The following is a 23,117-nucleotide window of genomic DNA, read 5'->3' as shown; positions in this document are numbered from 1 at the left end:
GGTACCTCGCTGACACTATACCAGGCACCTCTTAGGTAGAAGCCAAGGGAGTCGAATCTCTTCTCCACAGCAGCAGGGACAACGCTTCTGAGATAGAGGGAGAAGGTGGTGATGCGGGCGGGGGTCTGTGGATTGTGCATCTACCCCATCCAGGTTGTGGTCGTGCTAGTAGGTGTACGGCAGGTTCCTTGTCGATACCCTCGCGGGCATATGTATGAGTAGTTCGGTCGTTTGATGGCTTGAAGGGACCGACAGATCCTACACGACATCATTTTTCCCCGTTCGCCCCGGCGCCACCCAGGACTCAGATATGTAGAGTACCATAGGTGGTGGGCTAGCCGCTCACCTCGCCCGCGTGCCAGCCACCGCCGCCGATGGGCCAGGATGATGGTTGACAAGGCGCATAGGATGGATATGGATGTGCCGATGGATAGGCAGGATCTTGACGCCGTGGCTTGGCTGGTCAGCCAGTGCATTTATTTCGTGAAACACCTCGAGGCAATCCCCGGCAGGGTCGAAACGACGAAACCAGGGCCAGGTCTACATATAGAAGCTGACGGCGAGAGAAGACATACGTGCGTACAACAGGCAGACGACGGACAAGCAACAAAGGCTTAACTGAGTGCCCTTTTCATCAGCCTGTTCTTCCGCCTCGCGTTGAGGAATCCCGACGGGGAAAGGGGCGGAGAAGGGGGGGGGGGGAGGGGAGAGCAACGATCATGCACCAGATATTGATCGCATCCCATATATGTAAGTAGTTCCACGGACCCAGTGCATCCCACCCCGTCCCATCCTCGTCGAATCCAAGCCATATCACGGCCGCGTTGTCTGAGAAATACAACCATATCCCGTAGGAGTGGTTAGAGAATGCGACTCTGCGCAAGCACTGACTGGCCCACCACGGAAGACATGCAGGGCCCTGGACGGTCTTGGCCCTTGGCCCGGGCACAAGCAGGAGGGGAGGGGGAAAGCCAGGTACCTATAATGCTGGAGCCAGAGGGATGATTGTTGTATGCCTTAGGTACGCATGTGCTGTCCGGTTCCTGAGATCTGGCCCAAGTTCGACATCGTAGGGTTCCGAATCCATACACGCATAATACTCATACATCCGTGGAGAGGCACCGGTGCGTCTGCGAGGCATGTGTGCGGTTTTGGCTGGCTGGCTGGCTGGCTGGCTCGCTAGCTGGCCGCGACCGAGACACGCAGGGAAACCCAAGGCGATTTGATCCCCAGCAGTGGCCGTTTCCAGCGCGCCGGATCATCGCGGGCATTTTGGTACGGCGGACGGCTCGGACTCTCTCTATAATCGTATAAGGTACCTTGCCTAACCTAGGGAGGTAGGTGCTTATATATGTAACAGGTACCTCAACACCATTCAGGGCGTAAATCCGGGACGAGGAGATTGGTGAGGGCAACTCCCTAACGTAGAGGTACCTACCTAAGCTTAGGTACCTGTCAAGTCCCGTAGCCAGCATCCACTTGTACATCAACGCATACTTTACATGCAGTAGATACCCTCTTGCCAGGGTCCCTGAGATACCCCCTACAACAGAGGTACCTCTCTCCTACTGCGCAGCATCAAGGTCGCAGCAGCGCACGATATAGCTACCGCAATAGTCTTAGTCTGCTCTTCGGAATTAGCCATCTAGCCTAGAACAGCCTCCCCCCCCTCCTCTCTTGCGTCGTGCTCCAGTTATCCAGGAACGGCCTTGATGATGACTGCCAATAAAGGTGTCCGTCTGACAGGGGCAGCCAGGGGGCATGAAGGCTCGAGAAGGGAGGGGGTCAACAGTCATGCATGTACCCCGTTTATGCAGTACCCGGATACCTGCCGAGACGCCAATAAAGCGATTTCCGGATTATTCGATAAAAGATGGGAGCTAGGTATGTTCTGCATGATCCAAGCCAGCGATCCAATCGAGGAAAATTGCCATCCACCAAACCCACGTTCCGGCAGCCGACGGAAAGCATTGCGTCAGGGCGAATCGCTGTGCCTCACCCTCTACTCATAGGACTGTTGAGACCCTGGTCAGCTCGTAACGTCCCGCGTCATTCGTCGTGCGAGCGACGGCTCGTCCGTCATCTTCTCCATCCTCAGCATCATCGCCATCTCTAGTGCTGCCTGCTATCGTCACCCGTCATCATCGCCGTCGTCGTTATCGTCCGCATCGACAGCCTCATGGATGTCTGCGTACGCACGTACAGCACGCATAGGTGCGATGTACTCCGTACAAAGTGCGTATTATACCCTTGATCGTATCCGTTAGGCTTGGTTAAGCGTGCAAACTTGCACGCGCGATATGTCACGTATGGCACGATGGCCTAAAATGACATACGATGACCGGGGCCGAGTTGGGGATGACCAGCCGTAGTCTGGCACTCGGACTCCCTGACGACCTGCCCGCTGCCCACCTCGGTCCCAGCCCTAGCTGGCACCCCCCTCTACTTGCCTATATATATAGGTATATATATAGGTGTGTGTGTGTGTGCTATATACATACAAGGTGCCCTACTGGAGAGTGTGTGTCTGCGTACTTACGTAGGTGTGTATGTGGGTGTGCGTCGACAGGTGCCGGTACACGCTACAGAGGGTGGGCTGGATAGGTATCTGACACGTGCGATCCCGCCGGCTACGGTTGCGACGGCGTATTCGACGTGAGGAACCGGTGTGTCAACGAACGGGCTACGTCACGACTAGTTCGCGGCCACCCCCTCTCTCCATCCCTCTAGGCTTCTCTAGGCCGGCTTCCCTCGCTCCGTCCCAAGGCGCCAACGTTGGATCCGCCAGATCAGGTGAAGGGAAAAGAACGAGATCAGGTTTGGAGATAAGCGACAGGGATCTCGCACCAATCGCCGCTGGCAGCCGGGTTTGCCAACCCCCTCGATTTCTCAGTTGGGCGAGGACGTCGAACAAGAGCTCGCTCCCTGGCTTCTTCTTATTTCCAGAGGTCCCCAACCGAACCACACAAGATTCCTTTGTCATCGAAACACCCATCCACACATATTACCTGTGTACCTGCATACCTCACATAGCACCATCCCACGTACTTACGTAGGCAGGTAGATGGATGGGTGACACGTAGGTATGTATTATGTAGGTCTGTAAGTACGAATGCCGCCTGTAGACTCATATGGACCGCGCGGTGGACACATAATGCAGCAACCCTCTTCGCCTCGCGTCGCTTCAGAGTGAGCGAGTCCCCTCTCGGGCATCCGAAGAGACGCCGTAACCAACGAAGCCAAAACCCAACCTCGGTCTCGGCGATCATCGACTCTACATGCATGTTTACTTGCGTCACTTACTGCTTACCTACCTACGTACATGTACGCGAGTCTGCGCTTCACCTGCTGGGACCGAGTCTGCCACACAGTACGCAAGGGGTCGACCCAACTAGCTGTCACCGAGGGTTAGCTACCCTGGGCCCCCCCCCCTCTCCCTTCGTACCCATAGTCTATCCCAAACCGTCTTCCCCAAGCGTCTCACCAAGCGCGTTCGTATTCATGACAGATGACAGCGCGCTCTGGTAACACCCATCTTAGCGCTGCAGCTGCAGCTCGTCGGACTCTGGGGTTTCGGAGCATTTTAGAATTAGCAACCAGTCCGCGAACCATGGCGACTAAGCCGTCCGCCCACGCCCGGCTCGTTCACTCGCCCTAATTAGCCTACCTTGTGTAGGCAGATTCATCATACCTACCTCGGTGCCTAGGAGGTGTGCATCGCCTGTGGGCATACGATATTCTGCATACATACATGCCTCTATACATACATACATATATATATGCATATATAGAGGCATGTATATACTACCTGCCTACCTCCTGTGTATGTTAAGTAGGAGTAGATATAGACATGTATATAAGGCGCATATATGTATGTAAGGGATGTGCCTATATGCAGCTCTGTCCCATTTCGGCGTGTCCGGACGCGGCCATTGGCTTTTCGACAATTGGGCGTCTCGTGCTCCCAATCTCCGCCGCGGACAACCTCGAAACGAAACCGCCGAATGCCCGCGCGAAAGAGAGATCCCCCTGGCGCCGTACCAGAATATATATATATATATACATACATATATATATGTGTGTGTGCAGCGCGCCTGGGTTTTATGCCCGCTTGCCCAGCCCGTCGGTCGGGCTATCCAACAACCATAATATCCAGAGATATAGGATAGGGGCCGACTCCAACTGGTCGGGACCGTTCGTGATGCCCCCTTCTCTCCGCCCCCCTTGCCTGCCCTGCCTAGAGATACGACGCAGACGTGCATACACAGGCGCATACAGAAACGGACAGACCCAGGATGACATGGGTTTCCGACGCCGTCCCTCGACAAATCTCGTGCTCGCCTGTGGCTGTGGGGTAATATCTCCGCGTCTCCCACATCCGTCGTCTCGTCTCCTTCGTTCTGCATTTTGCGTACCTGTCCTAAGGGGCATGCATACACATACATTACTTGCTTACCTGCCATGCATACAGACACGGGCTACAGACACCTCCTAGGCAGACCTATAGGTACAGATATCATCTATACCTACGTACCGTAGACTGTCTGCCGCCCTCGCCGATCTATATTAACGACCAGACAATCTCTGCCGCGGATCGCTTCCTCAGCTTCGCGCCCACCCGCCTACACGCGTATTTCCGCCCATGGGGTAAACCCGATCGGGACCTATCCTCGTTGCTTTTTCTTATTCTCTGTCCTCTCCCTCCCTTCCTGTTGTCCTCCCTCGGCGATCACGACCAGGGTCCCCCAAGGTCTTAGCGGGATAAGTCTTGTGACGGGCAATCCAATATGACTCAGGCTGTGTCGCGTCTCTCGCACTTCCATCCTTCGTTTCTCGTACTACCCGACGGAGCTTAGACCTGGGGGCGCGAGGAAGGACGTCGCCGTCATGTATCCAACTCTGCAGACGGCAAAGAGGGGGTAATAGCCTGATTCTCGCTATTATTACCGTTATCAGCAGAGCATGTGGAAATTGGTAGCGCATATATACTACGTAGCACGCAGGTATAACTACCTACCTACCTAACGTAGGTTCTCAGCAACGTGGGTGTAAGCCGGGGCTGCATCTCGCTAGACCTACCTAGGTAACGAAGGCATGTAGGTAGAAAATCTGTCACCAACAAAGAGAGCGAGAGAGGGGAGCGGGATGGGGAGGAGGGTGGTGAGGTTGACTACGATATCGAAAAAAGGAATAAAAACAAAATAAAATAGGACGAAACCCCAAACCAGAACTTCTACACGGCTTCCATGCGAGCAAGGGTCGGTATTAGTTGGCGCAGGTATTGCCGAGCTATACCCCCGGGAATCGTGATAGTCGCCAGGGAGGGGGATCGCATCGCCACCATGGCTCCGTGCCAGTCGCATCCCCACTGGCCTTCGTTTACGAACGTCATCCGTAACGCGATCCCATGCAATAAATAATATGTAGGTATGTACATGGCCCATGACCGGGGTGCTGCCGGAGAGCCTTTCGGTTCCGGTGTGATCAACTAAGACTCTTTCTCTCTCTTTTTTTTTTCTTTCCCTTTTTCCCTTGCTTCTCTTTCTTTTCGGAAATCATAGGTACACGTAGGCAAGGCACACAGACACATCGCGCCCCCAACTAAGGAGAGGATGTCCCCAGTCCCGCCACGCAACGACGCAACGCCACTGCGAAAAAGGGCGCGCGGGCTGAGAGAGGAGGGTGTGCGAATTCTGGATCGCTTTTCGCTAGCTTCCGCTTCACCCCGAAGCTCCGAGGGCCGCGCGAGCTTGTAAGTCATCGTCTGCTGCGTAGGTACCGTTCGCAGAACGTCCGTATGGAGGAGGGTTGACTGCGCGTGCGCATCGCGCGCCTCCGTACATAGGCGTCGGTATTGTGCATTGCTACGAAAGACGAAGAGAGAGAGGCTCAGTACCTGGCAAGGACCGCTACACGCAGGCAGGTGAAATGTACGGACACTGAGACAGGTCTCGGATACGGTTGGTTCTTAATTCTCTGCACCAGCTACTACGTAAGTATATTATTGTGTGCATACGCACACGAGACGTAGCTACGGTTAAAGGGCAAGGGAAGTTAAGCAGGCATACAGGCAGTCATAGCACCGCACGCACATCCATACTGACACGACGGCACAGCAGCCGAAGCAATTCGCACACACGACATCTGTAGATATCTATCTCCCTAGCCACTAGCCCCGCCTGAGCTTTCCTCCTAGGTGCGTATGAAGTTGGTTAGGTTTCCTCCGCTTGCGCAGCTCCCGGTTCCCGCGCTGCCCTCCCGCTCCCAGCCCTCTCTCCGTCCTAGTCCGCCGCGGCGCACGGCTCAGCGGGCGGCGCCGCCGGCTCCACGGGCATGGTGCTGGCCTTGACGGGGCGCGGCCTGCCAGCGGGGCCTGCGCCCTCCCGCCTCCAGCCGGCGCCCTCGGTGAAGCGGCGCAGCAGCGAGCGGGGGCGCGGCCCCCCCGCCGCCGCGGCGTTGTTGTTGCTCTGGCGCGCCTGCCAGCGCTCGAGGATCGCGATGCCGGACCGCCGCCGCGGCGCCGGCGCCGCCTCGCCGCGCGGCACGTACTGGCACGGCCCCGCGCGCGGCACGAACGCGTCGCCCGACGCCCAGGGCGCGCGCGCCTGGCCGCGCGGCCCGTCCGCCGGCAGGTCCGCGGCGGGCCCGCGGAGGAGGAGGGCCGCCCGCCCCCGCGCCTGCGCCTGCGGCGTCCCCGGCGGCGACATCCAGCTCCCCCGCCCAAAGTACGACGTCGCGGCGCCGCTCGCGCCCGCGCACGCGCCCGCGCTCGCCGGCGGCGACGGCAGGTCCTCGAGGTCCGGGATCGGCGCGAGCGCCGTCCCGCCGCCCGCGCGCTGGCGGATGCGCGTGCGGAAGCTGAGCGTCTGGGGGGGCGGGGGCGCTGCCGCCGCTGCCGCCGTCGGGGGTGTATCGGTCATCGGGTCTGCTGTGACGGTGAGCGCGATACTGTTAGAGTTTTGGGGGAGCATTGATATTTTTATTCAAGAGGGGGGGGACTAAAGGGGAGGCTTTGTCAGAGGGAGGACGGGGAGACGGGCCGAGACGGGAGCGGGAGTCCCCGCGTCTGAGTCCTGACCCGGGCGATCCCTGTGCCCGGGAGAAGTTGCGGTCTCGAGGCTACGTGGTAGTTGGTACTGCGGCGGCGCGGCTTGATTTCCGAGCGTGGGAGTAGTATTGCGTAGTTTGTGTGCTCAGCATAGTTTTATGTCTCGACATTCGATCCTCGCAGTCGAGTACGAGGGACTGGCGTGGCTATCCGATCTAATATATGGGAATAGTTCCTCGGCGCCACGAGCATAGAAAGGAAACAATACGGCTGTTCTGCATCAGCCTTCTTTGTCTATCCTTGGTGTGAACGGTCTCTTGTCACGCTTGTTTCGCCCCTCCACAACAACCCCCTGGAGTGTGTCTCGGGCACATGTACGGCAATGTATGTATGTATTCACAGGTAGCGGCAGATGACAATTCATAGGTCGATGTCTGCATCTTTATACTAGTGGCTTCCCTTTTGCATCGTCTTCTGAGATGGATGTGCCTGTCACCTTGGCCCCTGGATTTCCGGCCCCTGACCGCCCCGGACCGATCTTTGGCCCGCGTGCCCTACGAGGAACTCACAGCCCTTTACTCTTCCCTCCTCCCGAGCTTTCTCTGGCCCTGCCCCGTTCCATGCCATACTTACTTACCTACGCTCCTCTCTCCTCTCCCTACCGACCCCACCGTGCTGTTGCCCCGGAAATTTGACTCTGGTCACGGAGGAGTTCCCTTCGCATGGCCCTCTCCGAGTACGATATGTAGCGGCACCGGCTAATCTTTAGCTCACGCCGAGTCGGTCGTACTCTACGCGTACTAGACGTAGTTATCGCCGACTTCCTAGTTCAACGGAGTCTCTCACAGCCTATGAGGCCAGAGCGTACGGCTCCCTGACGCTGTATAGTGTGAGGCCAATTTCTCTTTGAACTCTGTTTCCGAGCGCTACCAGGGATTGTGACGGCGTTGACCCCCCCGAATATGCTGGTGTCAAGTGACGTCGTATTTTCCGTTCTCTTCTCACCTGGTCCATAGAAGGCGTACAGAAAACAGTAAAACAGCGCGGTAGATGATCTGACTCTCAGATCGAAAGGTTCAGGCAACACGTGCGTTTCCGCTTGCCGCCTCAGGATGAGCTCTGTGCGTCCTCAGTTGCTTTATATCAAGTTCGAACCATGTTATGCCCTGTAAACGCCAAAGCTTCGAATAAAGCAAGTTAAACAATGAAACGGGGGACAATAGGCTTTTGCCGCATCGAAACGGCCGAGTATGCCCGATCCCTAAGCACAAATACATACGTACATCTACGTTTCCCGCCATCGCATCTTTAAACGGAGCGGACTCGAGATCCCTGTAGAACTGTCGTCTTTATTCCGTCTACTGTTTTGACGGCTTACGCGGAGGTTTCGTGGGCTGATATGGTTATACCGGGTTTCACGACCAGGTTTCCTGTTCTTTGTTTGATCGGTATCTGTCACTGCCTAGCCAACATTGCCGGATCCAGGTCTCTACTATGCTATGGGTGAATACACACTTCCGCATGTATCGACCGTCTATGCCGTAACTCTGATGAAGATCCCTCAAACGCGGCTGCAGATTGGCCATGGCCTAGACTCTTTATGCATATAGAAGTCGAAGGCAACGCCGGTGCCCAGCCGGTTTTCTCGAAGATCACTCGGTGATCCTCCAACTATATCAGGGGTCTCGACAGCTCGTTCAACCTGATAGGGCCCCTCCTCCGCATATGCTCTGGGAGGCAATTCTTCATCACATGCCAAGGGTATTGCATCCAGGTCGACAGTTATCACGGACCACTTGGCGATTCCATCTCATTCCCGGGTGTCTCTCGTGTTAGGGTAGTCGATGGCAGCCAAGAATGCAAGCATCTCCTGATCGGGAATGCGTGGTCTGGGGGATATGCTAGATAGGCAATTTGCCGGGGCTCAGGGGCTAGAAAGGGGTGGAACCCGGTACGTTGGTGTGATGTGACGGCAAAGTCGGATCAGCTCTAGATACACCTTACTCTCCACGCAGACATGCAGGATTGCTTCGGAAGATGCCTATCGAGTCCGAAACTTCGTCTGAGAGGCCTGTGAAGAATTATTAGGTATGATATAGGCGGTTGCGGCGAAAAGAAGTTGATGTTTCGTACTCTGACCTGCGCCAAACAATCACCTATGAGAAGTCATCCCTGTGTATACTCGCTCTGTCTCCCGTCGATGCCCTGTAAGCGCTCATCTACACCCACACTCGGGCTGACGTGTGCGCCGCTTGCTCTGTCCGGGTCCTCATCAGCGTCTGTCAAAACTATCTGGTGGTCTTTCAACGCGACTGCTGTGAGGTTCGCCGGGTCGAAGCTGGACCGCCTCCCTAGTTTGGCCTGAAGGCGCGGCGGGACGCCGCAGGTCGAAAATAAACAAATCACCGTGCGGAAGCCGGCCGGTGGAGCCGAGGAGGAACTCGTGGGAGTCGGCTGCTCGCAAGATACGGTGCCAGGTCTGTTGCCTCTGGGTCCCGGTAGTTCTCACAGCGCCCCACCGCGACCACCCACGGCGCCAAAGGACATCTCGATGGCGGCTTCATGAAACGGCCACGCCGGGTGGTGGCTCGCTATATGTCGCAGAAGAGCGTCCACTATTCCCTCGTCATGCTGTAGACAGGCCTAATGCAACGGGGTCCGGCCGTCGTCGTCGTCTGCCACGTCAACCAACGTGCTGTCCTTTTCAAGTACCCTAGGGATAACTCACCCCGCCGCGCTTCCCGTGGCGAGATGTAATGCCTTCCTCTCCGAGACGTTCCCGCTCGCTGCCCTCGCTTCGCCGGTGGTGGTAAATAGCTTCAAGAGGTCTAGACGGTCTCTCTTAGCTATCAGGAGAATTGGAAGCCGGCCTATCGTGTCCTGATTCCCGACGACGAATTTGTACTCCCTGTTTGCCCACTCCGTTCGATTGTGCTCGCCGTTGCCGGTAGTGGCGTACCAAAACGTCCGTCTGCCCTTTAAAGATAGGGGATGTCACCGCCATGGACCACGTACAGGGCGAAGGATACCGCCGCATGACATAATTCATCATTGTCATAATAGCAAATTCCGTCTGTTACACGTACGGCCTGCCTATTACCCTCTAGCTTGTAACCTTCGCGTATGCGGTGCTGCCTACTTGATAGACGCTTTAGTAAGCTGTGCTATGGTCAGCTGGGCATTCTTCTGACAAGTTTTGGGAATACCGGACAGTGAGGAAACCGGGAATGGGGGTGATAGGTACCTATCGAGACGGGCTCCAGGTGAAGTCGGTCCTCATCACTTATTTGTGGTCGACACGTTGGTAACTAAGTATTTCACAGTCATGTACCGTGTTACGATGTTAAAAAGACGCCGACATGGACGTATCGGATCATTAGGACCCTGAAGTGGTCGACCATATACGGACCGCAGTTCACACACAAAGCTAGACGATGACGATGACACGAGCATTGCTTCCAGCTCTTAGCAGCCCCCCGCTGTCGGCCAAGAGGGTCTCGATAACAGCGGTGACGCCGATGAGATGGGTGGGAATCAAAGGAAACTCTCTATCAAAGAAAGGCGCGTGGGTTTATCGGGGGTAATATAAGGGACGGCTGATGCAGCTGCTGAGTAGATTGTGGTAAGAGGCATCAACGGCGACTAGGAGTATTATGTAGAAATTGGGTTTGACGTTTCGGACCTCACCATCACTCACTTCGCTGTAAGCAAATGGCACCACGCCCTGGACCGGCGTCGAACACAGAGCGAGGAGGACAAGGTTCATCTCCCGGAGCTCCTCATACGGCGCGCCCTCAAGAGGAACCTGGAACCCTTGGGAATCAAATTCGACATACAACAGCTAAGCACTATCTTCTATGTCGCCTTGAATTTCTACTTTGACGAATTCGTTAAGCTTTTATGCGACGAGACAGGAGGCTAAGCGTTGAAGTTCATATCCATCCTGAACAGGGCGGTATCCTTACCTATGCTGTCTCTCATCTCGCAAAGCTTTCTCCCAAAACATTAGCGATTCCGGATTCTGAGATGAAAAGGGGCGAGTAATATATCGCAATGGGCAAGAAAACTGCATCCGCGGACCGGCCAGAATTGCCAGCTTCACAGCGCCTTCCGGTCGCCGCGAGGATGACTGGCACGAAGATGTGAGGAGCTTTGGAAGCATATTTTCGCTACCACGGGAACGGAGCACGAAACAAATTCTGAAGTTGCGATATTCTAATAACGGAAACGGACGGTCAGGCGGGCTGTCATGAATAACGTGGCGCCGAGTACCAACCAAAAAAAGGAGGTCGACGAGCTGAAGAGCTGGATTACTGCCACGAGGCGTACATCGTCTATCCAGTGGCAAGAGCCTGGCCTTCGGCACGGAAAACACGCGCACCATCTTCCCGAAGCTGACAGTAGGGAGCGCCAACAGAGGGGCGGATGTCACCAGGCTCTTCGAGGGCGCGTCTAAGCTGGAAGATATAAGACCAGGATCGAGGCACTGTGTTTATCTTCCCGCGGACGGGCAAGACGGTCGGCCGTGAGGAGCCCTCGTCGCCGCAGGCTGGTTCGCTGAGTGGGAGGAACACGTTCAACCGGGAGACGACGGGGAAATAGGAGGGTGGTGGCACCAAACGTAGGAAATGACAGTGACAGGCCCTGTCGTATGTTATCACGCCCGGTGACAGATAAATATTCCTCGAAAGCTTTTGTTTACGTTTCGCAGCGGGTGAAACATACCCACGCTGCTATTCTGAAGCTACCTTCCCCGGATACTGTATCTATCACGAAGCGTTAAGTGCCCTTGTCTCATAATTCATGATATACCTACGTGCTATGCCAATTGACGTCGTTCACGCTCGACCATTCTCTCCTCCGTATTGGGCAGGATAACCTTTTTGAAGTAAAGAGCCTCAAAACACCCACGGAGTTGCCAAAGCATCGCCGCAGAGAGGCGCCTGTCCGGGAAGGGGAACTTCCCATGTTCAACCAGTTCCCCCCGTGGTTTAAACGCGTATTTCCCTGCCCTGAACCTTTTCGATCATCGTCCTGTATACACGCGCCAGTATGGACCAAGACACCTGAGGCAAGTGGGATTCTAGATCCAACACGCCCGGAACTGAGCCCCCCTCTGTCAAAGCTTACCTTAGAGATTCACAATTCCTACGCTATTAATAAATCCCCCATACAACCCCGGATTTCAATTTCAGATCCACGGAACGGTTATCATGGACAATCGTATGGTGGATACAGTTGCAGTACTCCCCACTAGAGTGGTCATAGTCCCCTCGGTTAAACTTACGATGGACGAGGTCCAAGTAGCAAAGAAGAACGTCGAGATTAGGTGCTTCGGATTGGGAAGGTCGGATATTGTCCATGCACAAGCTGGGTTTAGGGCCGAAGACTTCGCTCCGTGTGAGGACGACCACTCCGTAACGGTGGGCAACGCTAATTACGATACCCTGGGTGAAGATTATGACGATAACCACGCCTGAAAGGCACCGTTCGTTCTATACTCGTTACTAGAAGCGTGCTTCGATTAATTATTAGAACGTAACGGTGGAGGGATGACATCACGGGGCCTACCGAATAATAATACAAGAAACTGACTGGACCTGAATGTCCGCCACGAGGCCGGGGAAGGACACTCGTGAACAACGAAAGTGAGAACGATCTAGCGTCAAAAGCTAACTCCAGACTCGATGATCGTAATCAAAAGGGTATCCTCGGGTAACCCTGGCGAGGTTGGGCCAGAGGAGGGTGAAATATGGATGGGAAGAGGCGAAATCTACGATACGCGAACACCCCCATTGATCCATAGGGAACTGCTGCCTTTGGGATAGAATCGGCGGGACTGCCCGTTCTGGACAAGAGGGTGGGCGGTGACGTATGATGCCTTATGGGGGAGGCGTGTCGTGAGACGGTGGCTATTAAGCGATGCGGCGAATTTTGGGAGCAAGGGTCGTGAGAAAAGGAAGACGCCGAGAGGAGCCAAGGGCCAAGGGCGAGTTAAGCGCAGGTGTTGTAGCAGTGCTACATACTAGTAGACATTTGCATGCACACACGGTTAATCAAACCAACCTCGCATCCTGGGCTGGAGAACGCCCAGGGGCCGCCGGTCAGGTCCACGGAAGATTACAGACTAGCTGAGATGCAAGAGAGAAAGATCAGCACACATCTAGAAAGCTGAAAAGCTTCCATACATACGAAGGACCCGGTTGCCCGGCGAATATCGAATACAAGGAATGACAAAACAGGCAACGGACGTGGCCTGCCAAGAGGTGTCAACTTCGGCAAACGCGGACCGGTAGAGCTGGGAACAGAGGTCCTCGACGTCGCGGCGCGCGAAGGCTTCAACTGTGGATCGACGAGCTAGGGCTGAAGGTGGGCATATACGAAGACTCTGGTATAGCGTTGTTGTCTTTGCCCAACGTAATAATCTCCATCCCTGCCATACTACTGTGTACAGAGGCAATAGCTATGTACTTATGGACAACCCCTAACGGTCCTAGAGACTCTTGGGCGGTTCATGCGATCCGATATGTATACACCCACTTGGGATGCAGGCCTACAAATCTGGGTACCCATGTGTGTTAGCGCGTGCCTACATCGACACCTAACATACGAACGCGAGATGGCACCAAGTTGCGGGCACGATACAGAGGCAGGTTCCGTGTAGACGCAAGCGGAATGTGAGAACCGAGTCGGCGGTCGAAGACGGCAGCGGATGGGGAGAGGTCCCGGTGCCTTGGGACGAGCACGATAGGTATATATCGTCGCCCAGCGGGTAAGAAGGATGAACGATGTAAGGCTATATATATATATATGTCACTATAAATATGCGTTCGTCTATTTTTTTCTTTTTTTTTCTCGTCCGAAGTGGAAAGCAGGACAATGACGAACTTCAGGCAAGGGATATTTATGTATGCAAGTAGCGTGAACCAACCCCACGGGACCATACAGAAGCTTGACCGTTCTGTCACATATCACATTGATATGTCCTCAGGCAATGAATGCGTACGTGCATTAGGTTATGTAGGTTAGACATGGATGGATGTAAATGTGGATGGGGAGATGTAGACACAGGTAGTGCTACGACGCAGTATAGGTATTTACTTGCTGCCACCCGAGACGAAGATCTCGCGTAAACACACGACACGGTGGGCTGGGCCAGGACGTATGCTGCCCGTCCGTCCACCACCATCCGCAGCACACATGCGTACATATACGGATACACACCAGCCAGCATGTCCGGAAGGCGTAGGAATGGTCTCCGGAGGGTGGAGACGCGAATCAGTCACACCATGTTTGGGCCGAAACAGGCGAGAAATCGTCCAAGCAGTCCTCGCCAGCGTGATCCGTGCCATTCCGAATTTCCCACGACGAGACGATTGTGTGTACACTACTATGTGAGGTATGGGACGGCGCGCACCGTGGGGAGATGATGTAGGAATTCACAGCCGACACCGACAAGGACTCCGGTGAATTCGATTATGATGTCGCTCGACTGCATCCTCCCGTCCACGTCGGGGCCCTTCGCGCTCGCTGAGGTTTGTCTTGGTGGACCGTCTCGGGCAAGGGGTCTCGTGTGTGTGTGGAGGCCAAGAGGAGCGCAGACAGGCCTGTCTACCAGCTTCCCGGCAGGGATGGTCGCGACCATGTCGGCACTACGATGTGTGCACACATACCTATCACAATCCCTATTATCTGCCGCACACACCACCTCCAATGTAGACGTGCAGCAGGCCTCTCTGCAGACGTACTCTGGACAGGAAGACCACCACCACGGCGCAGTCATTGCCGTGGTGGTTAGTCTCATCTTAGCCCACAGGCTAGCCATGGAACAAAACTTGGTTCTCGTCGAAGCCTGTGCGTCGTTGCTCGACGGGGCTCGGGTTCGAAAACACACAGGGTTTGGTTGCCATCCCCAGGCATCCTGGACTTGCTAGCACGGATACCGATTCTCTCTAATCCTTTAGTATAGCCAGACGGGGCCGACGGGGGCCAATGGGAGACAACGCGTCGGCACATTATCGTAGAGAACCCTTGCATAAACCGCCAGCCATGGCTTTGGAAAGACAACTAATGCGCGCTCGCCTGGGTTGAACCATGCTGAACCCACCACATCAAGAAGGGGGAGGGGAGGGGAGAGAGAGAAAGAGAGGAGGAGGGAAGAGGAGGAGGAGAAGGCGAGTATGGAGAAAATAATAACATGTCACCTGTCTCGCTGATGGGGCGCCTGTCTAAACAAGCTCTGCCCCGGCCAGGAGCCAGCGATAATAATAAAGGGCTTGATCCCGATCAGAGGGGCCAGAGAAGAAGGGGTCCAAGGGCAGCAAAGTTGCTGCTACACCTTTCCCGTCTTTGTTGCGCTTGCTTGCCCACTCCGTCGTCAGTCTGCCCATCGAACGAATTCGGCACTCTCTCCTCGCCAGCGCCGTCGTTCTTCATCCCCCAAGACTCCCTCCCTTTCTTGCCGCTGACCCCGTCGTCGGACAAGAAAGCGTAGCGTTGTCGTGCCTGGAGAAGGAATGGATGCCCGTTTAGTACCTAGTATCCGACGTTTGAGATCATCATAGGATGGACGGACGAAACGCGACGCCGCTCACCATGCGTAGCGCTAAATCGTCGGCGACGACCACTAACAGTGACGGCGGCAGTGGTGGCGGCAGTGGTGCCGATGCTAAGACTCCCGGTGGTGGTGCCAGCGGCAATGCTGGCAGTGGTGGTGCCAGTGGTGACGGTGCGAACACCGGCGGCAGCGGTAATGCCGGCAATGCCGCCTGGCGCAGCAGAGATACCCTGCCCGTGGTCAGCAGAACGATATCGACCAGTAGCTGGACCACGATGAGTGTACCGGCCGATGCGAGCACCGAGGGCCTATTCTTCAGCTCGCTCAACCCGCTTGCGCCCATCACCATCGTGTTGCTGCATGCGCTGATGGGTTCCCATCTCGAATGGGCCCATTGCTGGCCCAAGCTGTCCGAGTACCACCTCCTCATCCCCGACCTGCCGCAACACTCGCGCTCGCGGCACGTCGGGCCCTTCTCGTACCTCCTATCCGCAGATCTAATCGCCAAGATCATCCGAGACCACGCGCACGACGGGCGCGCCCACGTTGTCGGCGTGTCGGCCGGCGGCTACGTCGCCTTGGAGCTCGTCAGGCGGCACCCCGACACCGTCCTGAGCGCGTTCGTGTCGGGCGCAGCCCCGCTCGAGGACTTCTGGAAGAGCTTCAACTCGCAGCCCAAGATCGCCCAGATCGGCCTGTCCGTCATCCTGCACAGCCCCAGGAGCGTCATGACCAAGGCCACCGGCTGGGCGCCCGAGCTGCGGAACGACGAGCTCGTTAAGGAGATGAAGCGCAACAACACCGCGCGCCTGTACGAAACCGGCTGCCGCGAAGCGCAAAATTGGACGCGCGAAAACCTAGAGGAGGTCGGGAGGAGAGACAAGCGGATCGCTCTAGTCGCCAGCAGGCACGAGAAAGTCGAGCACATACAGGAAATGGCCCGAGTTCTGGGAGCCCTAGGCTCAGACCAGGGCCAGAAAACCCGGGCGTTCCTCGTAAAGGATGCCATCCAAGCTTGGAATTTGCAGAACCCCCAGCTGTTTGCCAGAGGGATCAGGGCTTGGGCAGAGAAGATGCCGATGCCGATGGACTACGAGCCGTTAGAGGGGGAGGCCGGCGCCAACCCTCGTCGAGAGGTGCCGAGTAGAGGTCAGAGCAACCGAGGACCAAGCTCGAGCAAGTAATGACTGGAGGGGAATGAATAATAAGGGAGCGGTGCCTTCTTACACCCTTCGAACGGCGGTCTCGGATCCTGGCCTACGAGGCCCCAACCAGACTACAGCTCGTCAATAGTTGCAGCCAGGTCGTCGGGCATGATGATGCTAAGCCAGACATCAATGCGACCTCTAGCAGAGCGGCGAATCACGACGCGCGCGCGCGACTTGGCGGTCGAGCCAACGCGAGAGGGACGCAGCGAGCTGAGGACAGACGACGGCTCACCGTCGCACCCAGCGCAACACAGGGCGACGTCGAGGATGCCCAGCTACACTTGTATACTATTCATTGGAGAGGAGCCCACCGTATGAGGGGATAAGGGACTTCTTGCGAGTCGATGGGCGTAGCACGCCGCAGTCAACTCCGTCTCAACGAGACCAGCAGCCTGCGTCACGAAAGAAAGAAGATTGCGTGGCGATACCTAGCGAGCCTTACTAATGATATATACCTATGGCCGCATACAGAATCAGAACTCGTACTTCACCCAGTCAGGTGCCGTGACAGGAACAGAGCCGAGGGGATCTCTTCGTACTACAATAAATTAGCCGGCGTGATCATCCCCGTTGTCTTCTCTACCAACTCCGCCCCTCGGTTGCCTCGCTCAACATGTCGTACACCTAGCTTCTTCTTTCTTCATAAACGAACTGGCCATGCCTTTCAATCAACAGTCCCCAAGATGCTGAACGCGTTAGCACTCGACGTCTGAGGTAGAGTATGCCGCCGACGATGGTCCCCTATCTAAACCTCTTTCCCTTCCTGTCCTTGGTTCGTAGCTTGGCCCGCCAGGTACAGAATCCGTCGTAAGCTAGCGTGCCCGTGACCACAACAGCTTAGGAGATCCACGGCGAGACGCTTGCCATGATCGACGACACGAGCGCAACTTCTCCTCGCCAGATAAACTCTAGACACACAGCCTCGAGAAAGCTACTATGCGCAACGCCCACACGCGCGGATTAACCCGCAGTCGACGCACTACCATGCCTGCTCCTCTCGCCCTACCTCCCGATCGATCCCACCCGCCCCAGACACACTTACAACAAGACACCCCTATCAAGAGAAACAGAGAGAGGCAGCTAGCTCACGAGCCTCTACCGACGAGGCCCCGTCGACTCGTCCTTAGCAGCCCACCTCAGCGAAGGGGCCAGCGGCGTGCGCTAGAAAGGGGGGTGGGAGACGGCCGGGCGGCCCGGGCGGTCGCCAGAAGGACTACGTCGTCGACGCCCCAAGAAACACGCGAGACCCAGACTCCCCAGGCTGACCTAACTAGTATCACGCCCTGTTGTCAGCGTGGCGGCCTCGCCTGTCGTCTTTGTTCCGGGGGGGTCCTTTGCCGCACGTTCCGGTTTCGGGCGCGGCTAGACGCGGCCGCCAGCTTTTGGAAAGCTAGCCCGCTGCTGGCTGTTCTTTGCCCCCTCTGCGCATTGGCCCCGGTCTGGGTCTAGATCCGGCGGGCGTGGTGAGGAGATGGGCCCGCCTTTGAGAGAGGTCTTACATGGTCGTCCGGGGTCCCCTTAATCTTGCACGCTAGCCTAAGGTCGATTGTCTTGTCTCCAGCAATCAATTCCAGCCTGTCCTTTCTGCCCGACTCGAGTCGATGGTGGTGGATTCAGTTTAGTCCTCAGACCGCGTAACACAAGGTCGATTCGCTGTTGATACAGTCAGGATTGGTAACGCCTAAAACGCGGATAGCGAGGAAATAGATCACAGGGCTGAATTAGCTCTTCAATATGGGGTATATATATGACAGGTATCTACTGCAACATCGATACAGGTAAAGGGTATTATTCCATTTCCACCTCCCCAGGAACAAGGTGGTCCTCGGTTCATCTCTATGCGCCCAGCCAACTTCGCTGTGGAAACACGTGTGCGGGTCCTTAAGGGACTATTCGAGATCCAGTTGTCCGAGGATCCTACCCCTGAATCTTGTCTAGTCCTTGCGCGTGCCTGATCTTCTCTTGCTCCGCCTGAGCCGCCTCAATGGCACTCAAGTCCGCGTCCTTATTCCTGCTCCCCTTGAACACGCTGTCGGGTAGGGCGTTCAGGGCCTCCTCCTCGCGGTCTAGCTTCGCGAAGTTGAACCAGAACCCGACGCCGCCGATGGCCGAAATGATGGCGATTGTCATGTACAGCCATACCAGCAGAGGGTCGGTGGCGAGGGGGACGAAGGCCTGGCTGATGGCGGCGGAGAAGGCCTGCGAGAACCAGAAGACGCCCGTGATGAAGCCGCGCATATTCTTGGGTGCCTTGGTGAAGGCGTACTCCAGACCCGTGATCGACGCGCAGATCTCGGCCAGAGCGATGGCAATGTATGCCGGCGTCTGGATCCAGACGCTCAACGGCGGCTTAAAATCGGACTCGGGCGCGTCGGCGGGGAGTCCGAGGTGCGCTCTGCAGTCATCGACGTATCCGTATCCGGCCACGTCCCGGCACGGCGATTGCATGTAGATGTAGTGCTGGATGATGGCAGCGATAACCATCGACAAAGTACCGAGGATGAATCCGCCAGTGATCTTCCGGATAGGGGTGAGGCGAACACCGGCGCGCCTCAGAGCGGGATATAGTAGCTTGTCGCAGATGGGAATGAAGATCAACAAGGCGATAGGGTCAAGGTTGTTGACCACGTCGTTCGGCACGCCTCTAAGGGTCATTGTAGCAGCTTGGGAAACCAGGTTGTTGTTCAGCTGGTTGTACGAGAGCCAGTAAATCGGGTACCAGACGAAGACACTGCAAGCCTTGAGCCCTCGGCGCACTTCATCAACCCAGTGGTCGTCGAAGGTCATCCATTCCGGGCGTTCGGACTCGGGGATGTTGCTGGGCTTTACCCTCTCGAAGAACCCAGGCTCGCGCATGTTCTTAATAGTGGTGACCGGGTTGAGAGACCAGCGACCCTTCATAGATAAGCCGATCAAGCCGAGGGCCTTGCCGAGGACCGAGCCGGTAGGCGGGTTACGCACGTACTTGCTCCTAAATGCGAGCAAGACTATCGGACAGAAGATGAACATGGCAGTAGGCAGCGTGTACGAGAGCCAGAAGCCAACGTATTTCTCGGCGTACACCATAGCGATAGACCCGACCAAAGACCCGACGTTGATGAAGAAGTAGTAGCGCATATAGATAACCGAGATGGTCATAACGGGGTCGACGATGACGCGCTCGCCGCTCTCCAAGACCTGGATGACCGCTCTTGGCTGCTGGCTCTCGTACTGCTCGGCAATCATCGGCGAGATGTTGGCCTTGAAGAATCCGACGCCAATACCGAAGAAGATGAGACCGACGGCGAAGCAGCCAAGCGAGCCCCGCGGGTTCGCTATTACGGGAGGTAGGGCGGCGATGATGAGGATGATGTGACCGAACATAGCTACCACGATGGCGATGTGGATCGTCTTGTATTTGCCCCAATACGTATCGGCGAGGTATCCTCCTGTAGAAGGGAACGGAGGAGAAACAGTCAGTTATCGGCTGCATCACACGCCGTAGAGTCCCAGGAAAGCTGCTTACCGAGAAGAGGCATCAGATAAGACCAGAAGCTGTTAAACAATACGAGACCAGTTGAGGCCTGTTGGCCCTGGTCAAGAGCACCGGCCTGTAGGTGTGTGCCACCGGCGCCGGTAGTAGACCCGGCGGGGAGCGGCTCCGCGATGAAATTGACGACTATGCCAAGCATATTAGACGGATGATGGGCGATGCGGGACTGTGGTTAGGCTAGGTAGACGTACAGACAGCGGTCGTGCCATAGTAGGCGAATCGCTCACAAAGCTCGATGAAGGCGATGGTGTAGATGATCAAGTTGATGGGACCTTTCACGCGACGCAGGGTCTGCAGCTCGTCGTGGGTCGGATACACCTCGCCGTTCGGCCCTCTCAGAACTTCATCGACATCCGACCCCGGCGCTTCGGCACCTGATTCCTTCGGTATCTTATCCTCCACGGGAGAAGGGCTGCCCTTTGCAGCATCAACGCCGCTATCAGTCGCGCCGGCCGACATTGTAGACAAGACAGCAGGCCAGAGCGCGTCCTGATTCTTCGTAGTCGACAGCAGTGCAGAGAAGCGCGATTACGGTATGGCGATGCGCTGACAATGATACCGCTGTCTTAAATGCAATACTCCAGCGCCCCCCACGTCACTCGATAGACTTTAAGGGAAACCGTCTAGCGAGCAGAAAACCGCGTTGCTGAGGAGGGTGAGTGAGACGGAGGGAAGAAGGGAGGGGGGAAGGGAAAAAGAGAGGTACAGAAGCGAGGCGGGTGTCGTGGATGCAACCAAAATATAAGGTACTCCCTGGTCGACGTGGCCAAGAAACTCAATATGGAATGCTTCCTTACCTCTGCCATCATCTCCGTCCCGTCTTGGGTCCCCGTCCATACGGAGGGTAGAGATAGATAGGTAGGTAAGTAGGCATGCATCACGACCTACCTAGTAGAGGTAGGATTCGCCTCTGTCCGTCTCGTACCCTTTACCCTCTGCCCTCCCCCAATCCTGTCCCTCCACTCACTCTGCGATCCTCGCCGCTCCGCGCCCCAGTCCAACAGCGCGTACCATGGAGCGAGCCATGCACACGCGCTTACACATGCGGTGCTACCCTGTCCATCTCCACCCGTCTCCGGATCCTGCCTGTGGTTCCTCTCACAGTCTGACGATCTTAGCCGGATTGACGACTCGTTTTGGCGGGTGAGCGAACTGCCCAGTATGGGAAATCGGGTCACGCCACAGCCCGGCTGCCCAAGGCGTAGGCCGCCATTGGCTTATCGCGACATTGCCATGCTGACGGAGAGCCAAGCAGCGGAATGGATGAGTTAGGAAGTTCAGTTCCTCGCCACGAAGTCCGACAGGCCACAAAGTCGCTCTGCTCAACCTCAGCTCGCAGCCTAGCCAGGCGACGCCAGCTTCCGCGCTCTTGTGCTCATGTCGAGAAGATACCCGTTGAATTGGCATCGTCTTACAATCTCGGCTCTAGGGCGGAAAATCTCGACAGGCCGCACGCGATCGGCCAGATGTCGAGCCGTAACTCCAAAGATGACCGAGGCAGCTTCCGCCCTCCGGCCCCACACAAGTCGAGGCGATGGCTCCAGAGATGTTGCCCTCTGGTTACGTTGTATTGTGAGGCTCGCCGTCTGTCAGCGCCAACGGCCCTTCTGACCGCCTTCTAGAAGCCGGCGCGCAAAAGAACCCATCACGCTGCTCGATATTTTGCGTCTTAGTCTCGCCGTCCTCACCCACAATCAAAACGCCTATCGCAATGGTGGCGTCGCCAAGTCTCCCTTTCGGCCCGTCCAGGTCGCTAGTTCGATGTCGCGCAGTCCTTACGATGTAGGTAATACCACGCACAGCAGCGCTCTTTTTCCCACCGAGCTGGTACCTCCTCAACGCACGGGACAGCCGCAGTTGTTCCTGGGCTGTGCAGCGGCGATCAACCCGTAGCACTGTAGACGTTTATGTATATATGTATAGACACGCAGACCGGGCGCAGCGGGTAAAATCGAGAGCTACTGTACGGCAGAGGGAGATTGGGTGGACCGGTCTAGGCATCGGCTTTCGCTCGTGTTCCGAGGCTCTCCCTCGTTCTCTGTGCCTACACGGACCAGGGAAGAGTCCCTGCTTGCCTTGGCGTCAGATCCAAGAGTCGCCCATGCAACCAACCGACGGGTGGGGTGGCCGGGGAGCACCAGAATGCCGCATCGGGAGTTTTCTTTGTGTTTTTCTTGCTGTTGTTGTGGGCGTCGATCTTCCTACCTCGTTCTGGAGCCCATGGTCGATCGGCGTGTGTGTGATGGTTTCGGGAGTTAATTCGCGATGTCGAACGATCAACACATCGATACGGATACTTGCCATGCCTGGTAGAGACCGCAGACCATCGCCCACGTTGTCTTTGTCAGGTCTATCTCACCTTCTTACTAAGGTAGGTATGTGACACGTATTAATTACCTACCTATATGGAGGTAGATTGCTGTCAGGAAGATAACGGATATACGCAAGTATCCGGGTATAGACTGCCGCTTGAGATCTTCCTACGTGCACATATACATATAAGCGACCGGCTCCTCGCGGCAATCCTTCGTCGCGGGGTTGTCCCTACATATTCGCGCGCGTCCTCTTTGGTCGCGTGATTCCCGGTCCCCCAACCCATCGCCGACACACACGATCGGGTCCTAGGCTTTACATACATATTTCATGCGTCCGCCACAAACCAACGAGCGATGCTCCCGTCGACTAGTGCTTCGCCGAGACGCTCCCGTCTCGTTGTTGTCAGCTGTCTCTTGGTTAGGTGGGCCGCCAGTCGAATCGAGTAAGCCGCGCCCC

At 56.2% G+C, this 23,117-nt stretch overlaps 7 protein-coding genes across 7 annotated transcripts; 4 read left to right on the top strand and 3 right to left on the bottom strand.

The window, feature by feature from the left end:
* Positions 1-3,675: 3,675 nt before the first annotated feature.
* On the bottom strand, positions 3,676-4,121 carry GGS23DRAFT_564643 (uncharacterized protein). The gene has a single exon (XM_051516159.1). It carries the CDS (start codon positions 4,067-4,069, stop codon positions 3,758-3,760), a length of 312 nt encoding a protein of 103 aa, XP_051372335.1. The 5' UTR covers positions 4,070-4,121; the 3' UTR covers positions 3,676-3,757.
* Positions 4,122-6,281: 2,160 nt separating this feature from the next.
* On the bottom strand, positions 6,282-7,503 carry GGS23DRAFT_620394 (uncharacterized protein; the record flags this gene model as incomplete). Its single annotated transcript, XM_051521101.1, has 1 exon — positions 6,282-7,503. Exon 1 carries the CDS (start codon positions 6,969-6,971, stop codon positions 6,282-6,284), a length of 690 nt encoding a protein of 229 aa, XP_051372334.1. The 5' UTR covers positions 6,972-7,503.
* Positions 7,504-10,488: 2,985 nt separating this feature from the next.
* On the top strand, positions 10,489-10,970 carry GGS23DRAFT_596131 (uncharacterized protein; the record flags this gene model as incomplete). Its single annotated transcript, XM_051518435.1, has 2 exons — positions 10,489-10,575; positions 10,695-10,970. 2 exons carry the CDS (start codon positions 10,489-10,491, stop codon positions 10,968-10,970), a joined length of 363 nt encoding a protein of 120 aa, XP_051372333.1.
* Positions 10,971-14,395: 3,425 nt separating this feature from the next.
* Positions 14,396-15,277, top strand: GGS23DRAFT_564632 (uncharacterized protein). Its single transcript, XM_051516158.1, has one exon. The coding sequence runs from the start codon at positions 14,527-14,529 to the stop codon at positions 14,980-14,982; it is 456 nt and encodes a 151-aa protein (XP_051372332.1). The 5' UTR covers positions 14,396-14,526; the 3' UTR covers positions 14,983-15,277.
* A 603-nt stretch (positions 15,278-15,880) lies between these two features.
* GGS23DRAFT_604671 (alpha/beta-hydrolase) lies at positions 15,881-16,789 on the top strand (the record flags this gene model as incomplete). Its single annotated transcript, XM_051519635.1, has 1 exon — positions 15,881-16,789. The coding sequence occupies one exon, from the start codon at positions 15,881-15,883 to the stop codon at positions 16,787-16,789; it is 909 nt and encodes a 302-aa protein (XP_051372331.1).
* An 848-nt stretch (positions 16,790-17,637) lies between these two features.
* On the top strand, positions 17,638-18,496 carry GGS23DRAFT_506975 (uncharacterized protein). The gene has a single exon (XM_051514517.1). The coding sequence runs from the start codon at positions 17,750-17,752 to the stop codon at positions 18,260-18,262; it is 513 nt and encodes a 170-aa protein (XP_051372330.1). The 5' UTR covers positions 17,638-17,749; the 3' UTR covers positions 18,263-18,496.
* A 12-nt stretch (positions 18,497-18,508) lies between these two features.
* Positions 18,509-21,266, bottom strand: GGS23DRAFT_564630 (PTR2-domain-containing protein). Its single transcript, XM_051516157.1, has 3 exons — positions 20,537-21,266; positions 20,319-20,471; positions 18,509-20,241 (listed from the first exon to the last, which is right to left on the bottom strand). The coding sequence occupies exons 1-3, from the start codon at positions 20,802-20,804 to the stop codon at positions 18,731-18,733; spliced, it is 1,932 nt and encodes a 643-aa protein (XP_051372329.1). The 5' UTR covers positions 20,805-21,266; the 3' UTR covers positions 18,509-18,730.
* Positions 21,267-23,117: the final 1,851 nt, after the last annotated feature.

This window comes from Durotheca rogersii (assembly GCF_024521655.1).
Source record: "Durotheca rogersii strain YMJ 92031201 chromosome Unknown GGS23scaffold_8, whole genome shotgun sequence".
Classification (NCBI taxonomy): domain Eukaryota; kingdom Fungi; phylum Ascomycota; class Sordariomycetes; order Xylariales; family Xylariaceae; genus Durotheca; species Durotheca rogersii.
The sequence above is the reverse complement of the archived record's forward strand: the minus strand, read 5'-3'. Positions and strand labels throughout refer to the sequence as shown.